General features: G+C 44.4%; 1 protein-coding gene across 7 annotated transcripts in view; it reads left to right on the top strand.

The window, feature by feature from the left end:
- The window catches only part of N4BP2 (NEDD4 binding protein 2), a 225373-nt gene that overhangs the window by 160439 nt on the left and 43280 nt on the right, over window positions 1–21654 (top strand). For 3 of the 7 annotated variants that reach the window (XM_033947102.1, XM_033947076.1, XM_033947085.1), the window contains one exon: window positions 16057–16161. The exons of 3 other annotated variants lie outside the window; for them this stretch is intronic. In XM_033947102.1, the coding sequence (XP_033802993.1) occupies window positions 16057–16161 (105 nt within the window). Of the gene's footprint in view, window positions 1–16019; window positions 16162–21654 lie in introns of all 7 variants that reach the window. One more of the 7 variants, XM_033947109.1, reaches the window with a different exon arrangement.

The following is a 21654-nucleotide window of genomic DNA, read 5'->3' as shown; positions in this document are numbered from 1 at the left end:
TTCAAATCAACTATTACCACTATTTATTACTTCTAAAGTGCTACCAGATGCACACAGCACTGTACAAAAAACATGCAAGATTCTGTCCCTGCTCAAAGAGCTTGCAATCTAAATATGACAGACATACAGGACAAAAGTGATTTATACATGCAACTCATGTGGGAAAACACAGAGGTAGGGGAGTAAAGAGGGAATAACAACAGATATGGATGCTTTTACAAGTTGGTAGGATCGGATATAAACTCAAGCTCTCTTTGAGACCACCTTTGAATTCCAAGGACCCAAAGTCTGGAATGAACTCCCAAGCAGCCTATGACGACTTACCACACACTTCCAATTCAGGAAGGCACTGAAAACATATCTATTCTCTTCACTACACTGATCTGTTACAACGTATTCATGTGGTATAGACCTCTGCATCATTTCTAATATTATATAAGCCGCAATGATTCCTAGTTGACATTTGCGGGATAGAAGAATCAGTATGGTATGGTATGGAATTTCAAAAAAGTGTGTTTTAGGTCAGGATTTGAATACCATGGCGCACATAGTCAGGTAGAATTTTCCAGACATATAGTGCAGTGAGGCAGAAAGGATGGAGTCAGGAGTTGGCAGTGGAGGAGAAGGGCATCGACAAGAGAGCCTCCCCTGATGAACAAAGCATATAGAGTAGAGTATAGGGAAAAACAAGAGAGGAGAGATACTGAGGAGCTACAGAATGAATACACTTGTTGGCCAATAAATGAATATTATCCCTGGATCCTCCCCCTGTCACTTAACACAAGTTATATATAGGAACTGTGTGAGATTTTCTGACCAGGGCTTGCAAATTTGGACTTCATGGCTAAAGCCCACCATTGTTTTGAGAGCAATTAACCAGGCAAAGCCCTGATAATATGAGGAGAACCTGAAATATTAGTTCAGATTGGAGAAGACTCAACTAGAAGCAGTAATTTCAAAACTGAAAATACCTTTGTTAAGTTTTCAGTGATAATTTTCAAAAGGATGACTGATAAAATGAGGGAAATGGTTAAAAAGAAGCTAAAAGGATCAGTTGCAAAGGTTAGGACTGCAAATCAGGCGTGGATGTTATTTAAAAACACCATCGTGGAAGCCTAGACCAGATGTATTCCACGTATTTAATAAAGGTGAAAAGAAGAGGAAATGAGAGTTGGTGTGGTTAAAAGGTGAAGTAAAAGAGGCTGTTAGAGCCAAAAAAATATCCTTTAAAGAAGTGGTTCAGAACCCTGGAGGACCACCAGCCAGTCAGGTTTTCAGGACAGCCCTAATGAATATGCATGGAGCAGATTTGCATGCCTGTCTCCTCCATTATATGTAAATCTCTCTCATGCATATTCATTAGGGCTATCCCAAAAACCCAACTGGTGGTCCTCTAGAGCAGAGTTGGGAACCACTGCTTTAAAGAATGAAAAAAAGATCTGAATGAAGAAAATAAAAAGAGGAACAAGCAAGTTAGATGAAAAGCACTGATAAAAAAAGCTGAGAGAGAATATGAAGAGAAACTTACCAAAGAGGCAAAAACATAATTTTTTAGGTACATCAGAAGCAGAAAACCTGTGAGGGAATCCGTGGGATGATCATGAAGCATAAGGGGAGCTCAAGGAGAATAAGGCCATATTGGAGAGACTGAATGAATTCTTTGCTTCGATCTTTACGGAAGAAGATTGTAAGAGACCTGAACCAGAAATGGTTTTCAAAGGTGATGATGTGGAGGAACTGAAAGAAATCTCGGTGAATCTGGAAGATGTATTAAGCCAAATTGACATCACCTGAACTGGATGGTATACATCCCAGGGTACTAAAAGAATTCAGATATGAAATTTCTGACCTGCTATTAGTGATCTGTAACCTGTCGCTAAAATCTTCTGTAGTACCTGAAGATTGGAGAGTGGCTAATGTTACGCTGATTTTTTAAAAGGGTTCCAGGGGAGATCCGGGAAATTACACACCTGACTTCAGTGCTGGGCAAAATGGTGGAAATAATTATAAAAATTAAAATGTGAAACACATAGACAAACATTATTTAATGAGACAGTTAGCATGGGTTCAGCTAAGGGAGATCTTGCCTCACTAATTTGCTTGACTTCTCTGAAGGTGTAAATAAACATGTGGATAAAGACGAGCCGGTTGATGTAGTGTATCTAGATTTTCAGAAAGCTTTTGACAAAGTTCCTCATGAGAGGCTCCTGAGAAAATTAGAGTCACGGAATAGGTGGCAAAAATCAGTTGTGGATTAGGAATTGGTCAGAGGGTAGGATTAAATGGTCATTTTTCTCAATGGAGGAGAGTAAACAGTAGAATGCCGCAGGGATTTGTACTGGTACCGGTGCTATTTAACTTATTTATAAATGATCTGGAAACTGGAACGACGAGTGAGGTGATTAAATTTGCAGATGACACTAAACTGTTCAAAATTGTTAAAACGCATGCAGATTGTGAAAAATTGCAGGCAGACCATAGGAAATTGGAAGACTGGACATCCAAGTGGCAGATGAAATTTAATGATGTATGAAACCTTTTTAGGTTTTAAAAGCCGACCTAACCCCACGAGGGCCTCAGCGGATATAGTGCCAGGATTTTTAGTTAAAGGCCATGCTGATTTTTCAGGGACCTTAGTTCTTGGAGGACGAAGGATCAGAGTCTATGCCATTAATTTTTTTATTAAGGGTTCTCAGCACTGGGAGATTCAGCATCCCAGATGGGAGGGGCTGACCATGATCAGGTGGCAGTCTTGGATCTCAGAGAGGATCTGAAGGTTATTCAAACCCCCTGGCATGCAAGGTTTGATTGTGGAGGCAGTTCAGATGCTAAAGTTGGAGCTGCCTCAGTTCCATGGCTCAGTTCTCGCTCATGAGCAGCAGCAAAGAAGAGAATGCCTGCTTTCCCTCACATCCAGAAATTACTAAAATGTTAACAGATCACTGGAGTGTTCCCGGGGGACCCGTAGGGGTAGCTAAGTCCTAGACTAAGCTTTACCTGATGGATGCTGAGTTTCAGCAGTGGTTTGCTGCACCTAAAATGGATTCAATGGTGGTGCAGGTTACAAAGCGAGGATTATACCCCCTTCACTCCTAGGGGATATAGTCCTCAAAAACACACAGGGCTGCAGAGTAGACTTTGTCCTTAAAAACAATCTGAGGCTTCTGCATGGGGATTCAAGGTGGCAGTATTTTATATTGCCCAGGCATGCCTCTGTCGTCTAAGCCGGATTCCTGATTCAGATGGCAGCCCTAACCCCCAGCTCCTCTTGAAGGGGGTTGACTATGTTGCAGATGCGCTCTATGACCTTTTCAGGGTTCTGAGCAAGGTCTCGGCATATACTATCTCTGCCCAGGGAATGCTTTGGGATAGGTAGTGGATGGGAGACTCAGCTTCTGAGATGACCCTGAACAAACTCCCCTTTCATGAACAGTTGCTCTTTGGCAAGGGTGTGCATGATCTCATGGCTAGTGTGGTGGATCATAAGCCAAAATCCCTACCAGATAGTAGACATTGAATGCCAGGAGGTCTGGCAGGGGAAATTTTTTTGGCTCCCGCCATTTTTATTTTCACCAGTATTCAAGAGCATCCTCCAATCAGAGGACATTCCAGGGTCAGAGACAAAAGTTCTGAGCACCAGGCATCCCCAATGGTCCATATCCCATCCCTCTGTGGCTTCCAAGAAACAACAATGATGCCAGGAGAGCAGCTATTCCCCTGAGGGGGGGGGGGCAGGCTGGCAGAGTACTGGCAGGCTTGGACACAGATCTCTTCAGATCAGTGGGTGCTGGAAGTCATTTGGGAGGGGTACAAGTTAGAATTCTACTGGCCCCTAACAGAATTCTTTCTTATTTCTCCAGCAGGGAACTTGGAAAAGGCAGCCTGGGTGTGGGTGACAGTTCAGAGGCTCATTGCTCTAGGAGCCATAGAACCCATACCACAAGGAGAATGAGGCTTGGGCAGATACTTCATCATGCCCATAAGAGACTCAGAAGACTGGAGACCAATTCTGGATCTATAGTCGGTCAACGCAGCTTCAAGACTTCCACTTCCTCATGGAAACAGTGCAGTTGGTCATTGCCTCGGTTGCACTGGGGGTTAATACCTTGCCTCTCTGGATCTCACAGAGGCATACTTGCATATTCTCATCTTTCCATCTCGCAGAAAGTTCTTGAGGTTCCATATTCTGGACAAGCATAAGAACATAAGAATAGCCTTACTGTGTCAGACCAATGGTCCTTCAAGACCAGTAGACAGTGCTCATAGTGGCCAGTCCAGGTCACTAGTATCTGGCTAAGACCCAAAGAGTAGCCATATTCCATGCTACAAATCCTGGGCAAGCAGTGGCTTCCCCATGTCTTTCTCAGTAACAGACTATGGACCTTTCCTCCAGGAACTTATCCAAACCCTTTTAAAACTAGCTATGTTAACCTCTCTTACTCCATCCTCTGGCAATGCATTTCAGAGCTTAACTATTCTTTGAGTGGAAAAATATTTCCTCCTACTGGTTTAAAAGTATTACTCTGTAACTTCATCAAGTGTCTAGTCTTTGTAAATCTTGATGCAGTAAAAAAATTGATCCACTTGTTCCCATTCTACACCACTCAGGATTTTGTAGACATTGATCATATCTCCCCTCAGTTGTCTCTTTTCCAAGCTGAAGAGCCCTAACCTCTTTAGTCTTTCCTCATACGAGACCCGCCCCCTAACAACACTTATTTTTAGGTAGGCGCTTTGGACTTCCACCTATGTTGTATTGAGCAGACTGGATGGACTGTACAATTCTTTATCTGTTGTCATTTACTATGTTACACATCTAGATTTTAGTCCTGTTCAAGCCATGCTTAAACCATGCCCCCCCCCCCCATATCGTTACGTGATGTGTAGTTCCATGATTAATTAGCTGCTTTCTGAATTTACATTTATATCCGATATAAAATGTGAAAGCCTCTATTTGCACATGAATATGTTTATAATTGCCATTACCTGTTTGCCTTGTCATTCAAAAGCCAATGAATAAATTTTGATTAAAAAAACCCTCAACAGATTAAACCAGAAAGGATTAGATTAGGAATAAACACCATGAGTTGTGGAGAGAGAAGGGAACAGCATTCTTTCAAATTACCTTGAGGGTAATTTCATAAGAGAGTGCCTAGTTTGAGGACAAAGAGATGCCTACTTAATACTATTATATGAAGACATGTAGAGAATGACATGGTGACATTTGTCCCCATCCCCGTGGACAACCTTAGGAAACCATCCCGTGTTATTCTTTAGTGTTTATCTCAATCTCAGTCCTTCTATACTAGCATTCTTCAATGCAAGGCTTGAGGGTCAGTGGCTGCAGTGGCATTGTAAAGGAGGGAGGACCGCCCCAGGTGCTATCTTGGTTGGGGCGCCAGCAGCTCTCAGATGGTGGTTGACAGAAAATAGGGGCAGCCTTTTTAAAGCATCAGGCAAAACATGTTGGCTACATATACCCCCTGCATGTGAAACCACAAAGCTAAGTAATAAGTAGAAAATAAAATAGAATAATAAATATAAAATATTTTGTATTAATAAGTAAGAACAGTGAGGATAAATTTGTCATTTAATAAAGAACCAATGAAGAGTGGATTCTTGAAGCTTAAAGCAATGAAAAACTCGAGCTTTGAGTATTTAAAGTTGAACAATAAAGTTGACAGTAGGGATAAATACCAAATATGCATTGCTAAAAGACTATCTGCATGCGCACTTCAATCTGTGTGTCTCCGTACCTCCGTGACTCCATGCTGCTGCATGCACAGTTGGAGCCTGCGGCGGTTTCGTTCTCATGCACATACGTGGCAATGGCTTCCCCTCTCCCACACCCCAGCCAGCCTGCACCTCGATGAATGGCAAATGTCCAGGCCTCTAGGGGTCAAGGCACCGCTTCCAGGCGCACAAACAGCGTGTGGGAAGATGACCGCGGCTCTTTGGCGTTGTGAAGGAGCCGGAGGTAAAAGGGAGGAGAGCTTGCCTGAGAGAGACAGGGGGGAGGTAAAAGTAAGGGAGAAGGGCTACTGCTGGACAGGGGGAGCAGGGAAGGGGTGCTGCTGGACAAGGGGGAGATAAAAGGAAGGGAGAAGGGCTACTGCTGGACAGGGGGAGCAGGGTAGGGGTGCTGCTGGACAGGGGGAAGAGACAGAAAGAAAGACAGACAGACAGTGGGCAGGGAGAAAAACAGAAAGAAATGCCTAAGTCTACACATTTATTCTAGCACCTGTTAATGTAACGGGCTAAAAAACTAGTATAACTAGTTGAACTGTGGATGAGATATCCCTAGTAAACTATATAGCCTAAGGTGGATAATCACTTAAAATTAAACATGGCTAAGACAGAACTACTTATCTTTCCGCCCAAACCTACATCTCCTTCCCCCCCCTCCCCCTCACTATCTCAGTGGATAAAGCATTCATCCATCCTCCCTATCTCATCAGCTTGCAACCTTGGTGCTATCTTTGATTCTTCTCTCGTCTTCTCTGCACATATCCAACAGACCACCAAAACCTGTCACTTCTTTCTCTATAAAATTACCAAAATCTGATCTTTCCTCTTTGAGCACACTACCAAACACTTATCTACTCCCTTTGTCACCTCTCTTCTAGACTATTGCAACTTGCTTCTCACTGGCCTCCAGCTTAACCTCTCTCCCCTTCAATACATTCAGAATGCTACTACATGACTTATATTCTACCAGAGTCATTATGCTCACATCACCCCCTCTCCTCAAGTCACTTCACCGGCTCCCCATCCACATCCACATACAATTCAAACTTCTCTTATTGACCTACATGTGTATTCACTCTTAAGCTCCTCTAATATCTCTCCTCTTGTCTCTCCCTACTCTTCACCCCGGGAACTTCATTCATCAGGCAAATCTCTCTTATCTGTTCCTTTCTCTTCAACTGCCAAATCCAAATTATGCCCTTTCTCTCTTACTATACCTTACACCTGTAACAAACTGCCTGAGTCAGTCTGTCAAGCTCTGTCCCTGGAACTATTCAGATCCAGAATAAAAGCCCACCTCTTCAAGAATGCATTTAACTTGATACCCTATCACCCTAAGCACCCCGAGAAGCTCCCTAAGCCCCAACTTGTTGTGTTATCTGTTAATTTAGATTGTAAACTCTACTGAGCAGGGACAGTCTCTTAAATATGTTGTTTTACAGTGCTGTATATGCCTATCAGTGCTATAGAAATGTAAAATAGTAGTAGTAGAGAGCTTGAGTGCAGACTGAGTGGCCCCGTGGTGGTTTTTCACCAGGATCAGGTGCTGTCTGTGTTTCCTCCTCCCAACTTTGCGTGCAACTTCCAGTGGAGCTATGAGGGGCAGTTTGGAGAAGTAAGCTGACCAGTTTTCCAGGCTTGTCTATTGCAGAAATCTTTTCGTTTCTATGGCTGCAGTTTCAGCCTAGGCAGCTCCCTGTACTTGTCTGGCACATTGAATATAGGCTGTAATAGTCTATGAGAAAAATCAGGTTGGGGAGGGTCTCCAGAAGTGGTTTCTGGGGTTAAAGATGGGGGTCCCCCCACCTCTAAAATCCTATTCCCCCAATTTTTTTTACTCTTTATTTAGCTCCCATGAGCCGTTTTCAGTACCAAAATCGCTGCTACGGTAGCCATCTTAGATTTCCTGATTTTAATTTAAAAGCTTCTGTCTATCTCAAAACACTTTGATTTGGCTCAAAATCAGTGTAAATGGACTCAGGCTGTGTAATTGTGGATTCATGCCAGATTTGCACTGGATGGCCAGCCAAGGACCATCCTTGTTCCACATGCTGTCCCTTCTGATCCCTCTGGGGCAGTGGTAGGCAAACTCATTAGTCAAAAGAGCCAAAATCAGCAGTACAACGATTAAGATACCCCATGCCCGCTTGCGCTATGATGGCTATGTCAACCCGACTGACACCCCGCTCGTCCGCACGTAGTCAAAATCAATTCGTGGCAGAGCCTAGAGAATGACACAGGGAAAAAATTTGTCTCTGTCCCCGCCTTATCTCCGTGAGCTTGTTCCTCATCCCCGCAAATCACCTGATCCCATCCACACAAGCCTCGAATAGTTTTACACTGAACTTATTATATTAAAGTATAAAAAGAAACAATATTCTGTACAATTGTCAATTTATAAATCAGCATCTTCTCCCCACTCTCTCTTTCCCATTTCCCTTCAATGTCCTCAGTCCACTCTCTCTCAACTTCCCTTCAGCGTATGCACATAAAAACAAGCAAGCAATTTTATATCATTTTCATTCTATTGATTTATAGAAATTAAAGTCTAAATAATGCCAGTCACATAACAAAACATGATTTTACAAACATAATTCCCTGCACAGTCAAACCTGCAAGGATTACTAGATGTCTTTCAGCAGCTTCCCTCCCTTCCTCCCTCCCCTTACCTTCGTGGCCAAGTCAAAATGATCTACCAACAATAAAATTTTTAAAAACACAAAGCACACTGTAAACTAAACTAAACCTTAAGTTTGTATACTGCATCATCTCCATAAAGATAGATTCACTGTACGCAGAGAAAATGTTAATTATCATTTATATTCCGCGGGTTTTCAGAGGTTAAGGCAGATGACTTTATGCAATGTCATCTCAGTAACAACTATACAAAAATAGACAAATATACCCCCTCCCTTTTTACTAAACCTCGATAACGGTTTTTAGCGCACGGAACTGCGCTTAATGCCATGCGCTGCTCTCGATGCTCATCGGCTCCCTGCACTAAAAACTGCTATTGCAGTTTAGTAAAAGGGGGCCATAGTGCAAAATATAGACAGCAGATATAAATTCTCAAAATGGACACATTTTGATCACTAAATTGAAAATAAAATCATTTTTCTTACCTTTGTTGTCTGGTAATTTCATCAGTCTCTGGTTGCACTTTATTCTTCTGACTGTGCATCCAATATTTCTCCCTTCTTTCAGCCTCCTGTATGCTTCCTCTCCTCCAGATCTCATTCCCTCTCCCAACTTTTTCTTTCTTTCTCTCTCCATGCCCCCTTTTTTTCTGTATGTCTGTCTTTCTCTCTCTCCATGCCCTCTTTCTGTGACTCCTGTCTCCCTTCTTTCTTTCTGTCTCCCTGTCCCCCCCCCCTTTCTTTCTTTCTCCCTGCCCTCCTCCAAGCCACCGCCATTGGGGAACATGCTTCCACCGCCACCAAGGAATAGGCTGGCCCAGAACATCCTCTCCAATGTCAAAATTGACTCCTCAGGGGTCAGTGCCAGGGTCTGTATCCTCTAAGAGTGCAGTTTCCCCACAGCAATGCAATGAGCAAGACATGGTTATAGAAGACGACTGGGATGAATAAGGCTCAGAATCAATGCCTTTACTTTCCCAAATCTGGGTCCTCAGTAGGAGATTTGGCATCTCAGCTGGGTGGGCTGAGCCACGTCATGGTGGCAGCCCTTAACCTCAGAGAGGACCCAACAGTGCTCAAGCTCTTTAAGCCCTCAGGACTTCTGGAAATTATTACAGAATCTCTCCAGAAATTAAACTTAGAATCGCTGTAGACCTCTATTGCTCAATGCTCACTCATGAGCAGCACAAAAGCTCAGACTATATGCTTTCCCTCACATCCAGACAGTACAAAGATGCTGACTGACCATTGGGAGGTTCCTGAGGGGCCCCTGAGGGTAGATAAAGCCATGGCAAAGCTCTACCCAAATGATGCTGAATTTCAACATCTGTTTCTCCTGCCGAAGGTGGATTCTCTCATGGCACAGGTTACAAAACTCCCTTCCCAAAGAAGGGGGCGTGGTGCTAAAAGATGCACAGGCCACAGGCTAGACTTGGTCATTAAAAGACAGTTTAAGGCCATGGCATTGGGAGAGAAGGCATCAGCAGCGGCATCTTATGTCACATGAGCTTGCCATTTTAAGTTACGTCTACTCCGGAAGCAGATTCTGAGCTGCGTTCTAAGCTACTTATGGCTGGAATCGATTATGTACCAGATGCTCTATATGACCTATCGAAAAATCACAGGATGAAGCTTTTATCATGCTTGAATGATTGTTTTGGTATTATTCAGGACTGGATGTTTCAAAATCAATTGAAGTTAAATGTCGCTAAGACCGAAGTGGTGTTTATCGGTCGCGGGAAGAATTTTCGTTTCGAGTCCATCTGAGATTTCTCTTGCAGGGGAGGTTGTTCCAGTTCGTAGGCAGTGTAGGTATCTGGGAGTTATGTTTGATGCTACTTTGTCTTTTAAGGCCCAAATCAAGGCAGTAATATCTGACATGTTCTTTAAATTGCATCTATTTCGAAGGCTACATGATTATCTTTCGTATGACCATTTTCGAACTGTTATCACATTGATGATTTCACCGCTACTTCACTATTGTAATTCCATTTATTTAGGTTTTCCTAAATGTGTCCTACGCACATTGCAGTTGGCACAAAATGCCGCTACACGCCTTATTGAACATGCTTCAAAAATCAATCATATTACTCTGATACTTCAAGAGCTTCATTGACTACCTTTTGGTACACGGGTTGAATTTAAGGTTCTTTGCATGATGTTTAAGGTTCTTCAGTATAATTGCCCTTCAAGTGTCCGTTATTTATTGCAGTGGCATTGTCCCTCCCGTGAGCTTTCGTCCTCAGACAGTTTGAAACTAGAAATTCCATCACTAGCCACCGTAAGGCTGACAGGAAACCATAAATCTATGTTTTTTGTGCAGGGCACGGTGCTTTGAAATGCCTTATCTTTGGCGTTGCGCCAATCAAACATGCTTTGCCAGTTTAGAAAGAGGGTGCAAACTGTTTTATTTGAGTGCTTTTTTGGTGCTAGATAAGTGACTATGTGAGTTAGTTGCTTGTGTATTGCTTTCTGCTGTATTGTAATTGTTTTTACTGTTTTTTATGAATTTGTATGTCTTTATTGTATCCCGCTTAGATTTGTGGATAGGCAGGTTATAAATAATTGCAAATAAATAAATGGTCATCATAGTAGCAAACTTGGGCAAGGCAGGGATTCAGGGGTATCCTTTACTGGACTATTGGCTGCTAAGAGCTCTGTCCAAATCTAAAGAAAGGAGAGCAGTGGAACAAGTAGTACAGCCCCTGCAGAATCTGGGCTAGGTCATAAAATTCTGCAAAAGCCCCTTGGAATCAACACAGTCCCTAGAGCAGTGTTCTTCAACCACCGGTCCATGGACCTGTGCCGGTCCACAGAAATTTCCTGCCAGTCCATAGGGCCAGCATGTGCATCAGGCCCAAAACGGTGTTCTTCAACCGCCGGTCCACGGTGCGATCGATGTGGCGTTATCTTCGAACCAGCTCCTTCTTCCTCACTGATTCAGTGCACAAAGCTACGGGCAGTGGCTCCTACGCGCATCCTGCACCTGAACCGGAAGCCTTCTCTCTGACGTTGCAACTAGAGAATGACACGGTGGTTGTTACCCGCAGCTAGCCGCGAGTAGCCGCGGGTAACCCGCCGAAACGGGAGAGAAAAAATAGTGGTCTCTGCGGGGATGGGGACAAGGCCATTCACCACCCCGTGGAGCGGTGAATGGTTTTGTCTCCGCAGTGAGGCAATCATAGATCGCATGGTCCATAAGCCCCGATCGCAGCGTTCCGCCATTTCCTTCCCTCCACCTCACCTTATATGCAGAGTTTGCCAGCTTTCTTTTTCGCCCAGCCGCACGCTTTCAAAAAGCCGCACACGCGCAGCTGCTGGAGTTGATCAATCTTCTCTCCTGCAACATCCTGTTTCTGGTTGCGTCAGAGGAGAAGATTGAACAACAGAGCAGCCGCGCGTGCAGCTCGGCGAAAAAGAAAGCCGGCAAACTCGGCATCTAAGGTGAGGTGGAGGGAGATGACTGAACGCTGCATTTGGGCGGGAGGGTGCTGCTGGATCACGCGTGTTCCCGGCTCACATTAGGAAGGAGGGAGTGAAAGAGAAAGAGATTCTGGGCCAAGGGGATGAAGAGGGAGAGAAAGAAACCCACAGCAGGAAAGAAGAGACACATTGGTGTGGAAGAGGAAGAGAGGGGAAATCAGGACACAGGAAGGTAACAGAAACAGGGGAAATTATGTGCATGGGGGCATAGGGACAGAGACATAAAGAGGACATACATGCCATGGGGATGGTATATGGACACGGGGGAGGCAATGCCAGATACATAGGGGAGATATTAGAAATGGGGAAAATAGGAACACAGAAGCAAGATTGTTTGGGGACCGAGCTCGCAGGCTCCAGCGGCTTGCACAAATTACATTGTAACGTGCCACAAAAGTAAGAGGGAGGGAGGTAGATAGATAGGCCGCGTGAGAGGAGCTGAAGGGTGGTAGAAAGGAACAGATGGTGAAGAAGGGAGGGAAGTATGGTGGTAGAAAGGAATAGAACAGACATTGAAGGAGGGTGGAGAGGAACAGACCCTGAAGGGAACTGTGGAAGACAGAGTGGGGAGAAGACGCTGGAAGGGAAGAAGACAGATGCCAGACTATGGGGGAGCGGAGGGAAGAAGATGGGTGCCAGACCAATTGGGGGGGGGGGTTGAAGGGAGAGGCACAGTAACCGAGCAAATGGAAGACGGAGAAAGAAGACACACAGTGGATGGAAGGAATTGAATGAGAAGATGAGGAAAGCAGAGACCAGACAACAAAGGTAGAAAAAAATTCTATTTATTTTCTTTTTTTTTGCTTTAGGATAAAGTAGTATATTAGTTGTGTTGATAAAAATTTATATCAACACTATCATTGGTCACCTTATAGTTCCAAACACATTAACTTAAATTCATAAACTGCTACAGTCAGCTGGAGCACCTAGTGAACACTCAGACCCACAACTTTATCCCAGTGAAATCACGGGGTAGCTGTGTATAGAGACCATCATAGTGGTTCACAGTCTCACCCACCTTAACAACAAAACTTGTGCTGCATCACTGTAAACACAGGTCCAAAACAAGGAATAACTTATCTTGTAATGGTGGGTAATAATCAATACAGCTACTCCGGGCACCATCTTAATTGCTTCAATTGCATACATGCAATTCTCCGGCCCCCCAACCTAGGTTTCACCAAATGGCTTCTTCAGGAGGGGTACACTATATTAAAAAAAAAAAAAGGACGGGAAGGATAGCTTATATTTTTGTGTATTTCTCAAATAGCAAAGTCTAAGGGTATTCCAACATAAGGGGTCAAAAGGATCAAATATTCCATAGAGAAACTTGAAGATTATGCATGTGCATTTAAACTGGATCCTAAAACGAACTGGGAACCAATGAAGCTTTATCAACAAAGGGGAAACATGATCATACTTTCGTTTCCCAAAAATGAGCTTAAAAGGATGTATGTAATCCAGGTGCCTGAGTTTATGCACCCCTTTTGTATCTAAATATTTTAAATACTAACCCTTAGCACATGTGTGTACATACCTGTATAAGCGCTAGCAGGGGTTCCTGAGTGCTATTCTGCAAATACCCTTGTAATGTCTTTAGGTTATATTTCCAGAGGGCAGAGCATGAGCAGGGTTCTCACTTACACATGTGAGTTTACACATGAGCCTACCATATTTGGATGCCCGAACTTATGCTAGCTCTATGACTAGTGTAACCACAGGTGCCTAAATGTTAGAAACACCCTTCTACACTCTTGCCTTTTCCTTGAAATGTTTTGCATGTTTCATTTATATATATTTTGATATTATCTTTTGCTCATATCTGATCTGAAGAAGAAGGTTCTGCCTTTTGAAGGCTTGTCAAAAAATGTATTAAGTTAGTCCCATAAAAAGATATCACCTTATTTTTCTTTTGTTTTATTACCCTTTTTATTACCCTTACCTTGGACTATCATGGCAACCACACTGCCTATATATATATAGGCATAGTATTATCTGAATTTCCACTGTAAAATGTCAAGTTGAACACAGTGCTGGATGCATCTAGTAGTATTATAAAAAATAAATACCATATATACTCAAATATAGGATGAGATTTTTGGGCCAAAAAAATGGTCCAAAAAAAAGGAGGTCTTGTCCTATATTCGGGTCATCCCCCAGTGACCACCCGAAACCCTCCCGGACTTCCTGCCCTAGCAGACACTAACAATTACCACCCTCCCTCGCGTATCTTTTCCCTGACAGCAGCCTATCAAGGAGTGATGCAGGGCCAACTGGGAGCACAAAAAGCTCGCTCCTGCGTGCCAGCCCAGGTACGCCACTGGCTACTACCTTTGCAATCTGCAGGAAGGGTTCAGTACGGGATACACAGACCACCAGGGAAAAGGTACGCGAGAGAGGGTGGTAATTGTTAGTGTTGGCCAGGGCAGAAGATGGGAGGGATCCTCCTGTCCCAACCTACCACTAGATGGTTTCAGTTAAGGGGAAAGGTTAATCTGCTGGCTGGGTTGGAGGTCAGAGGGGAGTACAGGACAATCAAGTCTTCAGAGGGTGGTGGTTAACGGTACCCTCTCTAAAATGTCGGGGGTGACTAGCGGAGTGCCACAGGGTTCAGTCCTGGGCCCACTCCTCTTCAACATATTCATTGGGGATCTGACTCAAGGGCTTCAAGGCAAGGTAACCTTATTCGCTGATGACGCCAAACTATGCAATATAGTAAACGGCTATAATCTACAGGATGCTATGGAGCAAGACCTGCGTACTTTAGAAAGTTGGTCCTCGATCTGGCAGCTAGGCTTCAACGCCAAGAAATGTAAGGTCATGCATCTCGGTAACGGAAATCCTTGCAGAACTTACACCCTGAATGGAGAAACTTTAACCAGGACTACGGCAGAATGAGACTTAGGAGAAATCATCAGTGCTGACATGAAAGCAGCCACTCAAGTGGAGAAGGCTTCAACTAAAGCACGGCAGATGATAGGTTGTATCAAGAGAAGCTTCGTCAACAGGAAGCCTGAAGTCATGATGCCATTGTACAGAGCCATGGTGAGACCTCATCTGGAATACTGTGTGCAATTTTGGAGGCCACATTACCGTAAAGATGTGCTCAGAGTTGAATCGGTTCAGCGGATGGCCACCAGGATGGTCTCGGGGCTAAAGGGTCTCCCGTACGAAGAAAGACTGAGCAAATTGCAGCTCTACACTCTCGAAGAGCGTAGGGAGAGGGGAGACATGATTGAGACTTTTAAGTACATCACGGGATGGGTCGAGGTGGAAGATGATATCTTTCTTCTGAAGGGACCCTCGACCACAAGGGGTCATCCGCTCAAGCTCAGGGGAGGGAAGTTTCGTGGAGACGCCAGGAAGTACTTCTTCACGGAGAGAGTGATTGAGCATTGGAACAAGCTTCCAGTGCAGGTGATCGAGGCACGCAGCATCTCAGACTTCAAGAATAAATGGGATACCTATGTGGGATCCCTTCGAGGGTCATGCCAAGGGATAGGGTCACTAGGGTATAGACTTGAAAGAGCGGGTCAGTAGAGTGGCAGTATAATTACAATTATACTTAAGGGGGTCATTAGACTTAATAGGGAGGGTCAATAGTGTGGGCAGACTTGATGGGCTGTAGCCCTTATCTGCCGTCATCTTTCTATGTTTCTATGTTGTGACGTCGCTGATGAGGTTGGCTCTTTTAAGTGGGAAGAGGGTACAGGGAAGGAAGGTGGGACAGGGTATAGAGCCTGGCAGGGAGAGAGGTACAGTGTTCAGAGCCTGGTAGGGAAGGGGGCTTGGTTCACAGCTTGGTAGGGAATAGGACTGAGTGCAGGGCAGGGAGGAAGGGGACTGGGTACAGAACTTGGCAGGGAGGGGGGCTTAGTGCAGACTCTGGCAGGGGAGGGCGTGAGGGAGGGGACACTGGGTGCAGATCCTGGCAGGGCATGGCACTTGAATATTAAGCCCCTGTCTTATATTCGAGTCAATCATTTTTCCTCCTTTTGGGGGGTCTCGATTTATATTCGAGTATATATGGTGATAATATACAAAACTGAGAATGTTAGGTCAAATACAGTAATACATAGGCAAATTTTTATTGTAATATTTCATGGCTATCTTTACAGGTAGCTTCAATAAGTATCTCATGCTTTGTTATAGGTCATAGTCTTTGACATGAGAGAATGTATTTTTCTAGTGTTGCCATTCCCTTCACTTGGGAAACCTAATGGCTCAACCGTGGTTCAGATTTCCAGGAAAAAGTGATGATATGCCAAGTGGCCAGAATTGGCTGATTTCCCAGGTATTTAGTTTTCCGGGTAATTGCTGTATTTTGCTAGAAACCCAGAAGGGTAGCTGTAGGGCTTAGTAGGACTTGTATGTTGTGACTATTTGAAATTTTCTAATTTTCATTTTTAACTAGTGTACACATTGGTGGTAATTTTAGAACAAACACCTATTTTTAGCCTAATGCTAACGCAGATCCTGCAGAAATAGAACATAAGCAGTGCCTCCGCTGGGTCAGACCACAGGTCCATCTTGCCCAGCAGTCCGCTCCCGTGGCGGCCCGAACAGGTCACGGCCTGTCTGAGACACCAGTAGGGGCCCCCTTGCCACCTTGGCTTCCCATTGAGTTTTATCTTCCCATCGAAGTCCCAACCCTCCGGTCTTGCACATGCACGACCTGGTTGGATTTCTATGCTTATTACTTGGTTTGCTTTCTATACCTGTGTTACATCCCAGCACCTCTCTCAGTATCCCACGATCCCCCTATCCCTCAGGAATCCGTCCAATCCCTGTTTGAAACCCTGTACCGTACTCTGCCTGATCACTTCCTCCGGTAGCGCATTCCAAGTGTCCACGACCCTTTGGGTGAAGAAAAACTTCCTTGCATTTGTTCTGAACCTATCTCCCTTCAGTTTCTCCGAATGCCCCCTCGTGCCTGTTGACCCCTTCAGCCTGAAGAATCTGTCCCTATCCACCCTCTCTATGCCCCTCATGATCTTGAAGGTCTCTATCATATCTCCCCTGAGCCTCCTTTTTTCCAGAGAGAAGAGCCCCAGCCTATCCAACCTCTCGGCATATGGGCAGTGTTCCAGCCCTCTTACCAGTTTCGTTGCTCTCCTTTGGACTCTCTCAAGCACTGCCATATCCTTCTTGAGGTACGGCGACCAATATTGAACGCAGTATTCCAGATGTGGACGCACCATAGCTCTATACAATGGCATGATGACTTCCCGCGTCCTGGTTGTTATGCCCCTCTTTATGATGCCCAGCATTCTGTTGGCTTTTTTCGAGGCTGCTGCGCACTGTGCAGATGGCTTCAGTGATGCATCTACCAGCACACCCAAGTCTCTCTCAAGACTGCTGTCTCCCAATAATGCCCCCCCCAATTTGTATTTGAACAACGGGTTCTTTTTACCTATATGCATGACCTTGCATTTTTCCACGTTAAAGCGCATTTGCCATTTGTTTGCCCAGTCTTCCAGCTTGTCCAGGTCCCTTTGCAGGTCCTCACACTCCTCCCTAGACCTAACTCTGCCGCACAGTTTGGTATCGTCTGCAAGTTTTATAACCTCGCACTTTGCCTCTTTTTCCAGGTCATTGATAAATATGTTGAAGAGTAACGGCCCCAGCACCGATCCCTGTGGCACACCGCTTGTGACTCCCCGCCAGTCAGAGTATTGTCCCTTTACTCCGACCCTCTGCAGTCTACCCGACAACCAGTGCTCGATCCATCTGTGCACATACCCTCCCACCCCGTGGTTCCACAGTTTCCTAAGCAGCCTTTCATGTGGCACCTTGTCGAAAGCCTTTTGAAAATCGAGGTAAATGATGTCAATGGGTTCCCCATTGTCCACCCGACTGCTTATTCCCTCAAAGAAGTACAGAAGGTTCGTTAAGCACGACCTTCCCTTACAGAATCCGTGCTGGCTTGTTCTCAGTAGGCCATTTCTCTCGATATGCTCGCAAATACCATCCTTGATCATAGCTTCCACCATCTTCCCTATAATTGAAGTCAGGCTCACCGGCCTGTAGTTTCCGGGGTCACCCCTCGATCCCTTCTTGAAGATAGGTGTGACATTCGCCAATTTCCAGTCCTCTGGTACCTCTCCAGTTTTCAAGGATAGGTTGCAAACATGCTGGATTGTGCCCGCTATTTCTTGTCTTAGTTCTTTCAGAACCCTTGGGTGGATCCCGTCCGGGCCCGGCGATTTGCCGCATTTTAACCTGTCTATCTGCTTGAGGACATCCTCCTTACTTACCTCTATGTGTTCTAATAGCACCTAGAATTGTGGATGCTGACATTATACTATCTCGGAAGTAGGCATAAATGTTACCATTTAAAGTATTAATGTTTTTGGGGTTTTTTAATGCATGTAAATCATGCCTTTACCTATGATCTGTCCAATCTCTTCCCATGAGTACGTGTATTTATAAATTCACACCTACTTGCACCATGTATATTTTTAGGTATGATCTAATTTTATAATAAGCCTTGTATGTGCTCAGTTCAACATTGTACATATACACAAGGTTTATAAAATTACCTCCATTAGAGAGTAACTCCTCCACAGGTGCAGGTGAGAATGATTTCAGCCACATTTTCTCTAGCAAAGAAGACTGAGGGTTAGATGCACTAAAGTCTCCCATTGTCTAAAGATTGTTGCTAAACTGGTTTGACTGGTTTAGCAACTGATCAAATTTGCCGACCTGATGCACAAAACAGCTCATTGTGTGGTTTTCCATGTGGTCATACATTTTCCGATTCTGTCATGCAAATGAGGTCATTAATATTAAAAACAGCCATCCGATCGATGGCCTAACATTGCATGCCAGAATTGGATCAGTACTAACAACCCGAAAAAACCTACAGGGGTACCCACTCCTCCTGCTGCCACGATCCCCCCACACACCTGCCAAACTGACACCTCCCCTCCTCCCCTGGCCAGAACCCCCCTGAATTGACCCTTCCTCTTCTCAACTCCCCTTCCTAAAAAAAAATAATCGGCAGCAGGGATACCCCCTACACCCCCCAAACCTCACTCATACCTATTCAAGAAGTAAACAGCAGGAGGGATACCCAGTCCCTCCTGCTCACAGGCCTGCCACTCCAGCCCATCTATACCCTCCCAGCCATTGAAGCCCTCCCCAGCCCATCCTCCACCAAACTGCCATATAAGACACAGACCATGCAAGTCTGCCCAGTACTGGCCTTAGTTCAATATTTAATATTATTTTCTGATTCTAAATCCTCTGTGTTCATCCTATGCTTCTTTGAACTCAGTCAGTTTTACTCTCCACCACCTCACTCGGGAGCGCATTCCAGGCATCCACTACCCTCTCCGTAAAGTAAAATTTCCTAACATTGCCCCTGAATCTACCACCCCTCAACCTCAAATTATGTCATCTGGTTTTACCATTTTCCTTTCTCTAGAAAAGATTTTGTTCTACATTAATACCCTTCAAGTATTTGAACGTCTGAATCATATCTCCCCTGTCTCTCCTTTCCTCTAGGATATACATATTCAGGGCTTCCAGTCTCTACTCCTCCACCTTTTTGACCTTCCTAAAAAGATTATATACCCGGTATGTTTGCATCCCATCCATGTGATTCACTGAATCATGTCTCTTTGATAGCGACAATATCTAGATCTGCCTCTAACATCAGGGCTTGCAGATCATGAACTTTGTTGCTTAGACTGCGAGCATTTGTGGTCATCGCTTTCCAGCTATTTTTCAGCGATAATCACAGAAGATTATATCATAAGAGTCTTATCTATCAATGTAGACCTCAGCAGTACCACCCGTATATATATTAGACTTTATACCCATACAGAATATAGGCACCAAAATTCTTCATTGGTCTCAACCTTTCAAATATTTTCTACATTATAAGTTATATTGCTTTAAATATAAATAGATACTCATCTTAATCTACACGGGTGGGGGTAGGCACTCTAACATAGACCTATGTTTCGCCCAGAGGGCTTTATCAAGGAAATCCCCCTTAAATCAAATGACTCATGCTTCCCGCGTCCATAGATTTAACCAGGTTAAATCTATGGAAGCGGGAAGCATGAGTCGTTTGGAATTAGGGGGGGGGAGAGAAGGGGCAAATGATGGAAGTGGGGAGAAGGGGAGAGAGAAGTGTAAGGTCATGCATCTCGGCAGCAGAAATCCATGCAGAACATACATGGAATGGAGAAACACTAGCTAGGACTTCAGAGGAACGGGACTTGGGAGTGATCATCAGTGCAGACATGAAGGCTGCCAAACAAGTGGAGAAGGCCTCATCCAAGGCGAGGCAAATGATGGGATGTATCAATAGAAGCTTCGTCAGCCGCAAACCTGAAGTCATAATGCCACTGTATAGAACCATGGTGAGACCTCATCTAGAGTACTGTGTGCAATTCTGGAGGCCACGTTACCGTAAAGATGTGCTTCGAGCTGAGTCGGTCCAGCGAATGGCCACTAGGAAGGTCTCTGGACTCAAGGGTCTCTCATACGAGAAAAGACTGGGAAAATTGCAGCTGTACTCTCTAGAGGAGCGCAGGGAAAGGGGTGACATGATTGAGACTTTTAAGTACGTCACAGGTCGTGTCGAGGTAGAAAACGATATATTCCTTCCCAAGGGACCCTCAGTCACAAGGGGGCACCCGCTCAAACTCAGGGGAGGGAAATTTAGTGGTGACATCAGGAAGTATTTCTTCACAGAAAGAGTGGTAGATCACTGGAACAAACTTCCGACGCAGGTAATCAAGGCCACAAGCGTGCTCGACTTTAAGAATAAATGGGACATCCATGTGCGATCCCTACGTGGGTCGAGCAGCACTCAGACTTAATGGGGTGGGTCAGTAGAGTGGGCAGACTTGATGGGCTGTAGCCCTTTTCTGCCATCACCTTTCTATGTTTCTATGAATGTCAAGTGAAAGGGAGAGCAAATGTTGAATGGAAGTGGAGAAAGAGAACACATACTGGATGAAAGGAGGGGATAAAGAAAAAGGACATGCTGAAAAGGGGGAAGAAGATAGAATTAGTGAGATAGTGGAGAGGTGAAGGAAAGGGGTGGCATGCTGTGGGTAGACACGGTGAAAAAGGAAACTGAGGACTGAATAGTAAGAATTTAATTAAGATGTAGGCAGAAAATAGAGAAGGAAGACCAGAGAAGAAAAGGAAAGGGAAGAGAGAGGAGAGAGAGATGCCAGAGAACGTGGAAGGAGAGAGAGATATCAGATCTGAGTGGAGGAAATGAGAAGAGAGAGATGCTAAAAACCACAGGGGGGAATGAAGGAGAGAGATGCCAGACCATGAGGGAACAGAGGGAAGATGATGGATGCCAGACCAAAGGGGGGGAGGGCAGGAGGAGAGATGGCAGGGTGAGACAGACAGTTTCTGGAAGGGGCAGATAGTGGATGGAAGAAAGAGAATGACAAGAAGATGAGGAAAGCCGAAACCACATGACAAAGGTAGACAAAATTATTTTTTGCTTTAGGATAATGTAGTAGTGTAGCTGTGTTGATAAATGTTTAGAAATAGAAAATTGAAATACGGTGATCATTTTATTGGACTAATTTTAATACATTTTTGACTAACTTTCAGAGACCAAATTCTCCTTCCTCAGGACAGGATACTGTAACAGCAGTATACTTTAATGACCTAAGGAAACAAGGTTTGACCTCTGAAAGATAATTAAAAAATGTATTAGTCCAACTCCTAGGGAAATGCTTAGGAGATACCTGGTTGAAATTCTCCAAGTTCCAGAGGAAAATTTGCCACCTTTTCCCCAAGTGTA

Source organism: Geotrypetes seraphini, chromosome 1 (genome assembly GCF_902459505.1).
Source record: "Geotrypetes seraphini chromosome 1, aGeoSer1.1, whole genome shotgun sequence".
Classification (NCBI taxonomy): Eukaryota; Metazoa; Chordata; class Amphibia; order Gymnophiona; family Dermophiidae; genus Geotrypetes; species Geotrypetes seraphini.
The sequence above is the reverse complement of the archived record's forward strand: the minus strand, read 5'-3'. Positions and strand labels throughout refer to the sequence as shown.